The following is a 13082-nucleotide window of genomic DNA, read 5'->3' as shown; positions in this document are numbered from 1 at the left end:
AAAGTGGCTAGAGCAGCCCAGCCCACCTGCCACTGCAAGGACCATCTGGCATGGGCCCCTCATGTAATTGCAGACGCTATTTTCCATCTTTTACCATTTAGGGTTGCACCCTGGGTTCGTTTCTTCTGACCTATCTTCCAGTTTACCAAGTCTCTCTTCAGCAGTGTCTATGTGGCTGCTAAATTGCTTGAGTTTTCAGGTTGAGATTGTAGTTTCTCTTTCCTAGTTCAGCTTTGTGCTTTTTCAAGTCTACTGGGTTAAGGTTTCTGCTTGAAGCCGGGCGTGGTGGCTCACGCCTGTAATCCCAGCACTCTGGGAGGCCGAGGTGGGTCGATTGTCTGAGCTCACAGGTTCGAGACCAGCCTGACCAAGAGTGAGACCCCATCTCTAAAAATAGCTCAGCGTTGTGGCAGGCACCAGTAGTCCCAGCTACTTGGGAGGCTGAGGCAAGAAAATTGTTTGAGCCCAAGAGTTTGAAGTTGCTGTGAGCTGTGATGCCATAGCACTCTACTGAGGGTGACAAAGTGAGACTCTGCCTCAAAAAACAAAAATGAACAAAGAAAAACGTTTCTGTTTGACCTGTCAGCATTACTAAGCCTATCTTCTTCCTTTTCTTCCTTTTTTTTTTTTTTAAGAGTCTCAAGCTCTTCAGAGAGAGAAAGAAGGAGGGAGTAGGGGAAAGAAAGAGTAGAGAGAGGGAAGGGGGGGAGTCTTGGTGTGTGACACACATTTTGGGGGCAAGACACAATTGTAAGAGGGACTTTACCTAACAAATGCACTCAGTGTAATCTAGTTTCTTGTACCCTCAATGAATCCCTAACAATTAAAAAAAAAAAAAGAATCTCAAGCAGCTCTCAAGCTGTTGCCCTGGATAGAGTGGAATGGCATCATAACTCATAACCACCTCCAACTCTTGGATTCAAGCGATCCTCTTGCCTTAGTTTTTTCTGTTTTTAGTAGAGATGGGGTCTCACTTTTTGCTCAGGCTGGTCTCAAACTCATAAGCTCAAGCTATCCACCTGCCTCAGCCTCCCAGAGTGCTAGGATTACAGGCATGAGCCACCACACCTGGCCACCAAGCTTATCTTCTTTTAGCACAGCAAGTAAACGTTGTTTTCTAACCCATGTCCAGGAATCCCAGTGTACCTGTGTCTCACGGCTCATGGCTACAGGGCCAAGTCTCCCCATGTGCATGCTTTGTCTGACAGTGGTCTGCTCAGTGACCTTGAAAAATCACTCATAGGGTGTATGGGGGTCTGACACAAAGGCAGTTTGCAAAGGGGCACAAGTTAGATAAATACCATTTAAAAGGGAACTAAAAGCCTGGGGTTTTTGTGGCCAACCTGGTGATGGGAATGTGGGTTTGTGCCCATACGAGTCATGGTGTGTCCCAGGACTCCTCAAAAGCAGAATTTCCTCTGAACTCATTGGCCAACCTCTTGGACAAGTCAGGAGGAAGGACAAGGCAGGAAAGCTTAATTCCCCTGCCCCTGGCTTGAGGACACATGCCTTTGGCCTCCCAGTGTTAAGAGCTGATGGGAGGAGCCAAGTGAGAGCTGGGGAGCCTGCTGGTGAGGTAGCAGCACTCACAGTGTCACCTCAGATGCAGCCACAGGGCAGATGCCCAGAGTGACCGCTGCAGTGGCCAGCAGGTCAGTTTAGCCAGCAAAGTATACAAACAGACCTCATTTCCAGAAAGGCTTCCTTTTTTCCCACGGATTTGGTTCTTGGCTTTGCTCCTCACTTAGTGGACCCCTGCATTCACAGGACTGGGGGCAGCAATGCCTGGCTCTCAGGCCACTAAACCCAGCTCCAGTTTGCTCAGTCAGTGAGAAGACAGGCTGCTTGCTTCCTCCCATTTCCCTGCTCCCAGATGCCGACCAGCTGATTCCTCACAGACTCCACAGCCCTTTGTCGATAAGAAATTCTAAACTATTTCTTAAAGCCTCTTCTAGCTGGTTCTCTCTCATAGGGGCTGGGTGCAGGCACCCACACTCCCCTTGCCTGCCCGTTCCCAGGAAGGACCCCACCAGCTGGGGACACCCGCAGGGTCCTGGCTCAGCAGGGCCACCTCCCCTCATGGCTGCCATGGCCACGCACCAACACCCTGGGCATGCCCCACCTGCCCACAGCCTTCTCTGTACAGCTCTACCCTGGAGCCAGCTCCAAATAAAAAAGGAACAGCACCCAAAGAACAAGGGAGGCCAAAAACGTTTAAGTTATTAAATCAAATATACAGAGTGATTCATTTAATATGTACATATTTATAAAAATGCACTTTCATGAGGAGGGTGGCCGGGACCCGCAGGTGGGCAGCACTGATGCCCACAGTGAGTGCTGACAGTTGCGGGGAAGAGTCTGAGTGAAGGCACTTGTCACGAGCTTCAATACTGCCGCCGTCCCGGGAGGGGAGAACTGCGCAGTCGGGAAGGGCACTTCTGAAAGCACAGTGGACAGATCTTGGGAGCGGGCACTCTGGGCGGGAGCGAGGACAGTAGGCTGCACGGGACTGGCCAGAGAGAGCGATGCTCAGGCCATGCCAAAGACCTCAAGCCCCACTGACAAGCACAGAAGCTGCCAACAGCCATGGCCCACGCCGGCGACCATGGCCACATCAGTAACCAGGTTAGGCTGGCCACCTCAGGTCCCACCTACAGCCACGGGTCCCACTGACAGCCTCAGGCCACGCCATCAGCCACGGGTCTCACCAGCTCTTTGGCCTGGAGCCATAGAGAAACCCAAGTGAGGAATAAAAAGGAAGATTCTGTAAACAGTGCACGACCTCTGGTAACAAACATACAATTTGGTGAGAACACAGACACCCTTTGCTCTTTCCTGCCACATAAGTGCGATGCACGAAAACTTTACAAAAATAGCGACTATCCAAGAATACTCCTTTGTTTTCCGCCTGACAGTTATTGAATAATTTATACAAGGTTAAAGAAATGTAGAAAATAAACATTTTTTTGTTTTTGGTGTTTTTTACACAAAATAAAGAAACTATGCACACGGCCGCAGCCTCCAGGTCCAGCAGGTGTGTGGTGCCCGGCGAGGGCTCCCGAGTCCTATTCCTTGCTGGCGTAGCACGTGTCATGGACGCTCCTGACTGCGCGGTTGTCCACTTTGGGGACCGAGACCCAGTGCACTGGCCTCCCTGGCGAGTAACCAGGGTCTTTGGTGAACTTGTGTGGGAGGAATTTCTCTGCCTCCAGGGAGTCCCCCTCACTGTGCCCCAGATCCTCGTCCTCCTCATCCCCCCTGCCACCAGGGTGGCCTGCTGGCCCGGGGAGGGCCTCGTCTGCCCTGCGAGGAGGAGGTGTGAAGTCCTTGCACTGGTAGAGCACATCCTTGTGGCTCCCAGCACTGCCCGGGCCCCCCGGCCGCTCTATGGGGTTGCGGATGGGGTTGAGCGGAGCCCACTGGTTGTTGGCGCTTTCCTCCCGTGGCAGCCGGCTCCGCTCCCGTGCTTTCCTGCGCTTGCGGGTCCACCACACGCAAATGGCCACACACGTCAGCCACAGCACACTGAAGGTGCCACACAGCACGGGCACCAGCAGACCTGGGGGGCAGGAGCCAGTGAGGTCACCTTGGCATCAGCCACACACACAGTCCCAGGGATACGCTGAGGGCCAGGTGGCCAGGCCACACCCTTTTGATTCCTGGCTTGTGGAAGGGGTCCCAGGATAGGGCTGAGATGGTGGGTCTGGGGGTGAGTGCTATGAAGGAGGCCCAGGGGCAGGACCAGGTCTGCTGTTTCCCAGGTAGCATAATCAGCATCTGCAACCCTAAACCCACACACCTGAAGAAGAGCTGCCCAGAACGACCGTCTCCACCTTGACCTCAGTGACTGCTAGGAGTAACGAGCTGTTTCCCCGCTGGGTGATGGCAGCCACAATGGCGTGGGCCGCATCCTGGATCAGGCTGCTGTCGGGCAGGTCTGGCACTGGGCTGAAGGACTGCGGCAGAGGACAGAGCTGGGGCCCAGTCCAAGGGAGCCACGGCTTCATCGGAGGAGGAGGGTCCTGGGGCCCTCTCCAATGGGCAGCTCCAGGTTCCTGGCCCTGCCCTATCTACTGCTCTGCGGTCACCCCCAGCCCCAAGGCACTGCCACCCAACACCACCCCAGGGCACCTGCATGGCCCTGAGGGGATGGCACTGTGACCCCCACTGATGCTCTTCTCCCTTTTCTGTCCCCTATGGCTGCCCCACCACTGAGAGCCACCGATGCCCTGACCCCTGCCACGGCCTCAGTGCCACCACTGCTCCTGCCATACATGCTATAATGCTATAACTACCCTGCTGCTCTGTGCCCACTGTCACCTGACCCCCTGCCTGGGGCGCCCTTCTCAAGCCAACTCAAGACATTCTCCAGAATATTCCCTCCCCAGTCTCCCCAGACATCCCAGGCCCAGCCAGCCCAGAGTCATCTGTTCACATGGGATACTCCCAGAGTCCATGCAGGGCCTGGGCTGCCCATAGGATACCTACTGGCCTGACGACCCAGACCTACTGCCACTAGGGACACAGAAGGCTGGGCTCTGCCACCAAAAGCCCTGCTGCTGGCCTGGTCCGGGGGCCCAATGCACCCACCCCTTGATAGCAGCCCCACTGCCTGAGTCCAGGTCCCCGACAGGGCCAAGGGTTCACAGCTCCACCCCAGGCACAGCCCCAGGGGTCTCATCGTCCCTCCCCCCACCCAGGGACCCTCCAACTGCACTCTGTCACCACCCACCTGGCCCAGCCCAGCTGCGCCTCTCCTCTCCCAGGAGCTGCCTCTGCCCTAACTCGTAGTACCTGGCCTGCCCAGAGCCCTGTCCTCCACGGCTTCAGACACGGAGGGAAGAGGAGCTGAGCAAGGGTCCACAGTGCCCCTGAAAGTTAGCACCTGCTGGCAATCACTGTAACCCCAGGGAGTCTGCAGCCTGAGCCTGGCTCTTCCTGGACCTGCTTCCACAGCACCCTACCCAGCCAACCCCCAACACCATGCTCCCCACAGCCCTCCTCCTGGGCTCCCCGACCTGCTCTGGCCCTTTCCCTTAAATGAGCAGACAGAACAGAACCTGAGGGCACACTTCTGCTTCCTGCCCTGACAAAGGTACCCACAGATAGTCAGTGACCACTGGGTCACTCCCCAGGGCCTCAGCAGAGCAGGGTGACAGGCTGCCCACCCCAACCCATACTTACCACGGCCACCTCCACAGCGCTGGCTCCCGAGGATGCACGGTCACAGAGCAGCACAAGAAGGCGGTCCCGGGCCACAGCCCTTGTGGCTGGCAGGGAGCGGATCCCAGAGCAGATGGCGCCCACGGTGGTGCCCTGGGCAGAGAACTTCACTGGGCCCCTGAGGCTAGGCTGTAGGATGCCCTCCTGGCCCACCTGGGGCCCCCAAGCCTGCGCCCACCCAAGGACACAGACCAGAGCCAGGACAGGGTGACAGTCCCCCTCCCTGTCCTCGTGGCAGGAGTGGCTCCACCTGCAAACTGGAGGGAAGGGGCAGGCAACAGTGCCTGGTTCCAAGCCCCTGCACCACAGGGATGAGTCCCACCTGCTCCAGGCACCCAGAGGACAAGGGTAGGGCCTTGGCCAGGGCAGATCTGCCTGCAGAGCCACAGGCCTAGGCCCAAGGCAGGAGCCACAGACAGGCATCCCTGCCTTCTGCCAGCCCACCTAGCACATGTGGCCTGAGAAGCCCTCTCGTCTGATCCAACATGGTCACTCTCCCCAGCCCAGAGCAACCCTTCTTGGTTAGCCATGGCCCCCCAAGGCTGAGCCACAGCCAAGAAGGTCACCAAGAAACAAAGGCAGCAGGCCGGGAGCAGTAACTCACACCTATAATCCCAGTACTTGGGAGGCCAACGTGGGTAGACTGCCTGAGCTCACAGATTCGAGACCAACCAGATCAATAGCGAGACCTTGTCTCAAAAAAACAGCCAGAGGTTGTGAGGGGCACCTGTAGTCTCAGCTACTCAGGAGGCTGAGGCAAGAGGATCCCTTAAGCCCAAGAGTTTGAGGTTGCTGTGAGCTATGACACCACGGCACTATACCAAGGGCAACAAAGTGAGACTGTTGCAAAAAAATAAACAAAGGCAGCGTCCCCTCTGCTGCTGCTACTCACCTGAGGCACTTGGTCTCGGTTGAAGTGCAGTGTGAGGCGCGCACAGTTGTTGTCCAGGTGGCCAGAGCGCGGCAGGCAGGGTGTGCTAGGCGGCAGAGGCTCCTCAGGGCCACACTCCCCCCAGGCTTCACAGGGTGGCTGCAGACACTGGCCCTGGGTCTTCTCCTGGCACCTCTGCCCCGGTGGGCACTGGGCACTCAGGGCATCGGGCTGGCCGGCCAGCAGGCAGGGCTCCCATCCACACCACACCTGAGCATGTACATACGGGAGAGATAGTGCAGGCAGCACGCAGGAAGACAGATAGGCCAATGGGGTCAGTGAGCTCCAAGCCCTATGCGCCTGCTGCCCAGGGATCCAGGGAGGCAGCCCAAAGTAACACAGGAGCAGGCGGAGCTGGGTGGGACCTAGGCTGTGCCTCGGTTTCACCAGTCGCACAAGAGTGGGCCCAGTTACTCTCCTCCTGCCAACATGTCCCTCAGAAATGAGTGGACACAGCTCCCCACCCATCCCGACCCCAGCACACACTGACTGCAGGGTCAGGGGCCAGGGGCTAGCAGGTGCCCTTACCTTGCTGCAGTCCCTGCGGCCGTCCAGGCAGTGGCAGCTATTGCAATCTTCCACCCATGAGCTCCCATGCGGGAATGGGGCACCCCGGGACCAGCAGGACCTTCCAAACCCAATCACTGTGGGAAGCAGAGGCCTGAGGGTCAGAGGGGAGTGGCCCTGCTCAGCACAGCCTCACCTACAGCAGTCACACCAGCCTACCTTCCTGGCACCGAGGGCCGGCCCGGCCAGGTGGGCAGCTACAGCGATAGCCATTGATCTCGTCCACACATGTGGCCCCATAGGCACAGGGCGAGGACTGGCACTCATCAATGTCTGTGGGGAGTGGGTCTGGCTCAGTAGCGGGAGGCCAGCCCAGCCCCCACACATGGCAGGAGTGGGCATGGGGCAGGCAGGACCGGGTGCACCTGGAGCACAGGCTGGCCAGGAGAGACAGCCTTGGCCAGCTTAGGGTCCCATGGGCTCCTGTAGCCACTGACCACCTAGCTGGAGACCTGCCTGGTGCCCACCCTGGTCACTGCCTTCCCCATCCACTCTGTGACAAGCCGTGAGATGAGGGACACTGGGCCACAGCCCTGCAGCCCCAGAAGGACCCCTGTCAGGCTCCACACACCAGCCAATAGCCCCCATCCTCCTCCTCCCTTGGCCCTAGACTGGTCCCTCAGGGCAGCACCCCCACTTCGCAGGGGAAGGGTACACTCAGGAGCCCAACAGGCACAGAAGCAGAGACCCAAGAAGAGGCTCAGAAGAGAGGCTGGAAGATGGGACTGTGCTGCCTGGCCATGGGCCAGTGAACAGTGACGCCCCTCAACTCCTGACCCCAGGGCTGGGCTGGAGAGGCTCCCAGATGCCCTCCCAGATGCCACAGGCCACTCACTGATGCGGCAGTCTGGACCCGCAAAGCCAGGCGCACACTCACAACGGAACCAGTTGACACCATCAACACAGATGCCACCATTGTAACTGTGGGGGGTGGGGGAGAAGAATGTGGGCTTCAGAGGCGTCTGTCAGCCCCTACCCACAGCAGCCCCACCGTGTTGCTGACCCGGTCACTCACCAAGGCAGAGGGTTGCAGTCGTTGGTGTCTGGATGTGAGAGAGAAGGAAGGCGGTGGGCACAGCAGCCACCTGCCAGCCCCTATGCCAGGCCTGGGACCCAGACTCACGGGTGGGTAGACCTGCATGGTCTGGCCAGGCTGAGGGGTGGGGAGGGGCGGGGAGGTTTTGGGCAGGGCCACCAAGGAAGGTACAGGGGGCACCTGCAGTTGGGAGTAGGGACTGCACCTCAGTGGGAGCCAGACACTTAGTGGTCATGGTGGAGGCTGGAGACTGGGGAGGGTCTGCCGTGAGCAGGGAGGGCCAGGAGGCAGCCTTCCCTTGGTTCTGGGGCTTCACATGGACTTAGGTAGATGGAGCACAGTTGGGTTCAGGGCTGGGAAGCCAGGTGAAATGACCCCCACCCTGCAGCCCCTGAGGCTCACTGTGAGTGCAGGTGCGGCCCTCCCAGCCATCCCGGCAAATGCAGGAGAAGGAGTCTCCGCTGCCCACGCAGGTACCCCCGTTCACACAGGGGTTGGGCAGGCAGCTGCTATTCTTGGCTGCATGGTAGGAGAAGGAGGGGCTGCTCATCTGGCTGAGGCTGGGGGTCCACACCACACCCCAACCAGACGGGGCAGACAGACCAAAAGCATGGGCAGGAAGTCCCTGCACGAAAGCCCCAGCCCACAGACCCAGGGCAGGGTGTGGCTACCAGAGGGGCCGACCCTAGGGGTGGGTGCGGGCTGCTCACCCACAGTGCAGGTGCTGCCCTTCCAGCCTGGGGGGCAGGCGCAGCGGAAGGTGTCGCCACTGTCGTAACAGGTACCGCCATTGCTGCAGGTATAGGCGTCACACTGGAACTCGCCTGCAGATACACACGGTGCTCAGCAGGCAGGCCCCAGACCAGGGGGTGGGGGTGGGGGCAGGGTCCTGGTGGGCAGCCCCCTGCGGCAGGGGCCCATGGGCACTCACGTGAGTGGCATGTCTTGCCCTTCCAGCCATCATCACACGCACAGTAGAAGTCATTGACCAGGTCGTAGCAGCGGCCGCGGCTGTGGCAGGGATCAGGAAGGCAGTCGTTGGGATCTGGGGGTGAGGACGCCGGTCAGCAGGGGGTCACCGGCGCTCAAGGAGGGCCTTCTGGGAAGGAGGCACCAGAGCTGGGCCATGGAGGGGGGATGGGAAAGGAGCCCCAGGTGGTACCAACCAGGCCCCAGGCACGGGTGGGAGGCTGGGGTTTGCCCCACCTTGGAGGGGCTTGGGGCACATGAGTTGGGGGTGGTTCGGGTCAGTGGGACTCATGGGGACAGGTGCCAGTACACTCACTGGTGTCGCAGAGCTCGCCCTCCCAGCCGCTGGGGCAGAAGCAGCGGAAGGCGCCCACCCCGTCGATGCATGTGCCCCCGTTGTGGCAGGGCTGGCCCAGACAGTCGTCGATGTCTGTGGGGCGAGGGTGTGAGCCGGGATCCCCAGGCTGGTGCAAACCCCGCCCACTCCCCTCCCCAGCCACTCACTCTCATGACAGTAGGTGCCAGTAAAGCCGCTGTCACAGATGCAGGAGAAGTTGCCCCCGGGCTGGCTGACGCAGTGCCCGTGGGGGCCACACACTCCGGAGGGCGACATGCCCGGCACCCTGGGCCCTGCCTCAGACCCACAGCCGTCGATCACTATGACAGACAGCAGCAGGAGTCAGGGCCGCCCCACCCAGGCCATCTGGTCCACCCCCTGGCTGCACCCCACACCTCTGCAGGCCCCGCCTGGGCACAGCTTCCTGGGCACAGAGCAGTTCTTGCCGCCAAAGCCATCCGGGCAGGCGCAATAGTAGTCACCCTCCAGGGTGTAGCAGCGTGCACCGTTCCGGCAGGGGCTTGGTTCACACAAGTCCACATCAACCTGCAGGGCAAGGGTGACTCTGAGAGGCCAGGCAGGGACAGAGACACAGGCCAGGCCTCTAGGTCCACATGAAGACAGGTCCCTGGGAACCCCAAGGCTGGTCTCCTGTTCATCCTGACACCTGCCTCTCACCCTGGGCCAGGCAATGTGAGCCAGGGCCCGAAGCCCCTGCTCGCTGAGACTGTGCAGGCCCTGTCAACTGGACAGAAACACCTGCAGGCCGCCAAGCCAGCCACCTGCCCTCACCTTCACAAGAGCAAACTTTCCCCACCTCTTGTGGATGACATCTGGCCTCAGTGCCCCTGCTAGCAGGAAGGCCAGTTCCTGAGCCCCGCATACGGGCAGGCTACCCTCAGAGTCAGCCATGGCCATGCTGCCTGGACCCAAAACCAGAACCCTGCCATAGGCCCCAAGAGGCCTGTTAGGTAGGAGAACCCCCCACCCTGAGTACAAAGGACAGGGAGGTAGGGCTATCCACCACGGGAGACCCTGCTCCTACCTGGGCCCCACAGAGCAGGCACCTAAGCCCTGCCCTGCAGCCCTCTTTCGGATGTCCCGTATACTCTGCCCCTCAGAGCCACCTGGCCCCCAGTCTCCAGGGGTGTGAACAGCCAGCATCTAGGCAGCCAGAGAACTGAAGGGCTCAGCCCAGTCCCCAGGAGGCTGCTGACCTTCAGGCCTGCCCAGCCAGATATCTAGGACTCTGGGGACAACTCCCCCGTAGTATCTCCTGGTCATCCCCTGTTGTGGGCAGGGGATGAAGGCCTGCCCTCACAGTTCCCGAGGCAGTGGGTTGGGGCAGGGCAGCCAGACCACAGGCCGCACCTCACAGAGCCGTCCAGAGAATCCCTTGGGACAGTGACAGCGGAAGCCGCCAGCAAGGTCCTCACAGAGGCCACCGCTGTGGCAGGGGCTGCTGGCACACTCATCTAGCTCCCGTTCGCAGTGTCGACCTCCAAAGCCTCGTGAGCACACACACTGGTACCCGTTCACCAAGTCCTGGACAGGAGGGCAGGGTGAGTCCCATGCAGAGGTCCCCATGGCCTCTTGGGTCCCCACGCCCTCCTCCTGGGCCTCATCTCACCTTACAGGTGCCGCCGTGCTGACACTGCCCATGACAGTCGTTGATGTCTGGGGGCAGAGGAGTGGGTCAAGGGTGGGGTCCTGGGCTCACCCAGCCCTGCCCGCCTGCGGCCCGCCCACCCGTACTGACTGATGTGGCAGTTGGCGCCCTTCCAGCCCGGGAGGCAATCACAGTAATAGCCGCCAATCAGGTTTTTGCAAGAAAAAGCGTTAAGGCACGGCCTCCCTTCACACTCATTGGCGTCTGTGGACAAGACAAGGGTGCGTGGGGCTCAGGCCCCGCTGCCTGCTCACCTTGTGCCTGGCACCCGCAGCCCAGCAGCCCCAGCAGCCCCAGCAGCAGCCACCCACACGCAGCACACAGCCCATGCAATACATGTGGCCTGGGGGACCCTTACCCAGCTGGCAGGTGGCCCCCACCCACTGCTCCGGGCAGATACACTCAAAGCCATCCACCTGGTCCACACAGGTGCCACCAGCCGCACAGGGGTTCGAGGCACACTCGTCAATGTCTGCAGAGCAAGGGAGAGAGGTGGCCATGTGGTCCACACAGGGAGGCAGGACTGCGTGGCTGGGCTTCATGCCCCCGTCCCCTAGTCATGATATCCACAGCTATGTGTGTGCACTGACCCCCCCCCAAGCCCAGGTATATGCAGGGGCACTCACCAAGTGCACAGGTGGGCCCACTCCAGCCAGACGGGCAGTGGCATTCAAACCCGGACGGCACCTCATGGCAAGATCCCCCGTTGGCACACGGGTTAGAGGCACAGGCGTGCTCGGCTATAAAACCAGAGCAAGGGGTAGGCAGTGGGCAGGTCCACACCTTTCCACAAGTGGTCCTCCCCAAGCCCACCAGCCCCGGGGCTTGAGGAAGAGGCTGCCCACAGCACAGGGAGACCAGAGACAGGGCCCCCAACCCCTAGCAGCCCAGGGTGGCCCCTACATACCCCGCTCGCAGTTCCTGCCCGAGTAGCCATCTGGGCAGGCACAGTGGTACTGGTCAGGCTCAGCGTTGATGCACGTGCCCCCATTGGTGCAAGGGTGGTGGCTGCCACAGTAGTTCAGGTCTGGTGGCAGTAGCAGAGCTCAGGGAACTGGCCCACCCCCACTCCACCTTCCCTCTGATGGCTGAGCTTCAGGCCCAGTCTCTGCCCGCCACTCCGAGCTACCTTTGTCACACAGCAGGCCACCCCAGTTAGTCTCACAGTTGCACTGCCAGGGCTCCACACAGCTGCCGTGCACACAGCCGGGATATGGGACACACTCGTCACAGAACCTCCCCTGCCAGCCATAGCTGCACCTGGAGGAGGGTGGAGAGCATGAAGCCAGTAAGCTTCAAGTAGAGAAGTAGCTGCAGACTCATGTGGGCCACACCCAGAGCCAGCGGCCTCAGGCCTTTGAACTGGAGCAGCCCAGAGCCAGGCAAGGGTTACAGCCCCACCAGCCAGCCCCACTGTCATGGGCATTCCCGGCCACTGGCAGCAGACGGTTGGCCCCAGCTGTCCCGTCACTCCTCCCTGAGCTATTCTGGGACTTACCCCTGAGCTGGGCCCCGAGAACAGGCGCCGGGAAGAGGAAGGCCCTGCAGGGCCCCCAGGCCAGACCAGCCAGGTGCTACCAGGGCCGGGCAGCCATTTCTCTTCCAGTAGGGCCCTGTATAGAGGGCCCATCTTGCAGAGGGGGAGACTACCCTGGGGCAGCCCTGCCTGAGCCCAGACACAGGCAGCTCCTAACTAGGAGGAAATCCAGACATACTCTGGAACATTCTACAGAGGCCTCTTGGCCCCACCGCCATGACCCCCAGGCCTGGTCCTGCCTTGTGGGTCTGCTAGGTCTCCTCTGCAGGGTCCTCCAGGAGGTGGGCAGGCAGCCGGGGCAGAGTACAGCCTGACTCAAGGGCACGTCCTGGCGGTACCCAGGGCCCAGTGGGCTGCCCTCCAGGCCCCGACAGGACTCCTGGGGGCCCCTTCCCAGAACTCTCAGGTCCTGCAGGATGGGAATGACGTCCAGGCCACGTCACTTCCACACCAGCAGAGACACATGAATTTATTTTTGTAAAAGGAAAGAGGCACAGCCCTTCCTGAGCTGCCCTTAAGCCACAGAGCCGACACCGAAGGGATAATGGCCCAGCTTGGCCATACGGCAGCAGGGACACTGAGGCTGTGGAGAAAGTGGCTCCAGTATCCAGCTCAGTGTGCAGAGTGGGTTACACACCCACCCAGAATCTTCCTTCAGGTGACATGCTCAGGGTGGGCTGTAGCATGCCATGGTCCACCCACCAGAGAGCGCTACCACCAGGCCCAGATCCCAGACCTGCTGGGTCCCAAGGGTGTGCTCTCAGCCCTGGGAGGGGCAGCCCACATGGCCCCCAGCTTCCCAGCTTCCCAGCT

General features: G+C 60.2%; 1 protein-coding gene across 1 annotated transcript in view; it reads right to left on the bottom strand.

Moving 5' to 3' along the window:
• Positions 1-3025: 3025 nt before the first annotated feature.
• JAG2 (jagged 2) overlaps positions 3026-13082 on the bottom strand; it is a 25954-nt gene continuing 15897 nt past the window's right edge. Inside the window, exons 8-28 of the mRNA XM_023508859.1 lie at positions 11862-11992; positions 11640-11759; positions 11359-11472; positions 11091-11204; positions 10823-10936; positions 10694-10740; positions 10435-10608; positions 9459-9609; positions 9231-9383; positions 9043-9156; positions 8689-8802; positions 8468-8581; positions 8160-8276; positions 7737-7764; positions 7557-7642; positions 6881-6994; positions 6683-6798; positions 6116-6364; positions 5185-5316; positions 3800-3956; positions 3026-3559 (exon numbers count right to left, since the gene is read on the bottom strand). Coding sequence (XP_023364627.1) covers positions 3066-3559; positions 3800-3956; positions 5185-5316; positions 6116-6364; positions 6683-6798; positions 6881-6994; positions 7557-7642; positions 7737-7764; positions 8160-8276; positions 8468-8581; positions 8689-8802; positions 9043-9156; positions 9231-9383; positions 9459-9609; positions 10435-10608; positions 10694-10740; positions 10823-10936; positions 11091-11204; positions 11359-11472; positions 11640-11759; positions 11862-11992 — 2953 coding nt within the window. The 3' untranslated portion in view covers positions 3026-3065. The remainder of the gene's footprint in view (positions 3560-3799; positions 3957-5184; positions 5317-6115; positions 6365-6682; positions 6799-6880; positions 6995-7556; positions 7643-7736; positions 7765-8159; positions 8277-8467; positions 8582-8688; positions 8803-9042; positions 9157-9230; positions 9384-9458; positions 9610-10434; positions 10609-10693; positions 10741-10822; positions 10937-11090; positions 11205-11358; positions 11473-11639; positions 11760-11861; positions 11993-13082) is intronic.

This window comes from Otolemur garnettii, unplaced genomic scaffold (genome assembly GCF_000181295.1).
Source record: "Otolemur garnettii isolate 467f Iridium unplaced genomic scaffold, OtoGar3 scaffold00283, whole genome shotgun sequence".
Lineage (NCBI taxonomy): Eukaryota > Metazoa > Chordata > Mammalia > Primates > Galagidae > Otolemur > Otolemur garnettii.
This window is presented reverse-complemented; position numbering and strand designations above follow the sequence as displayed.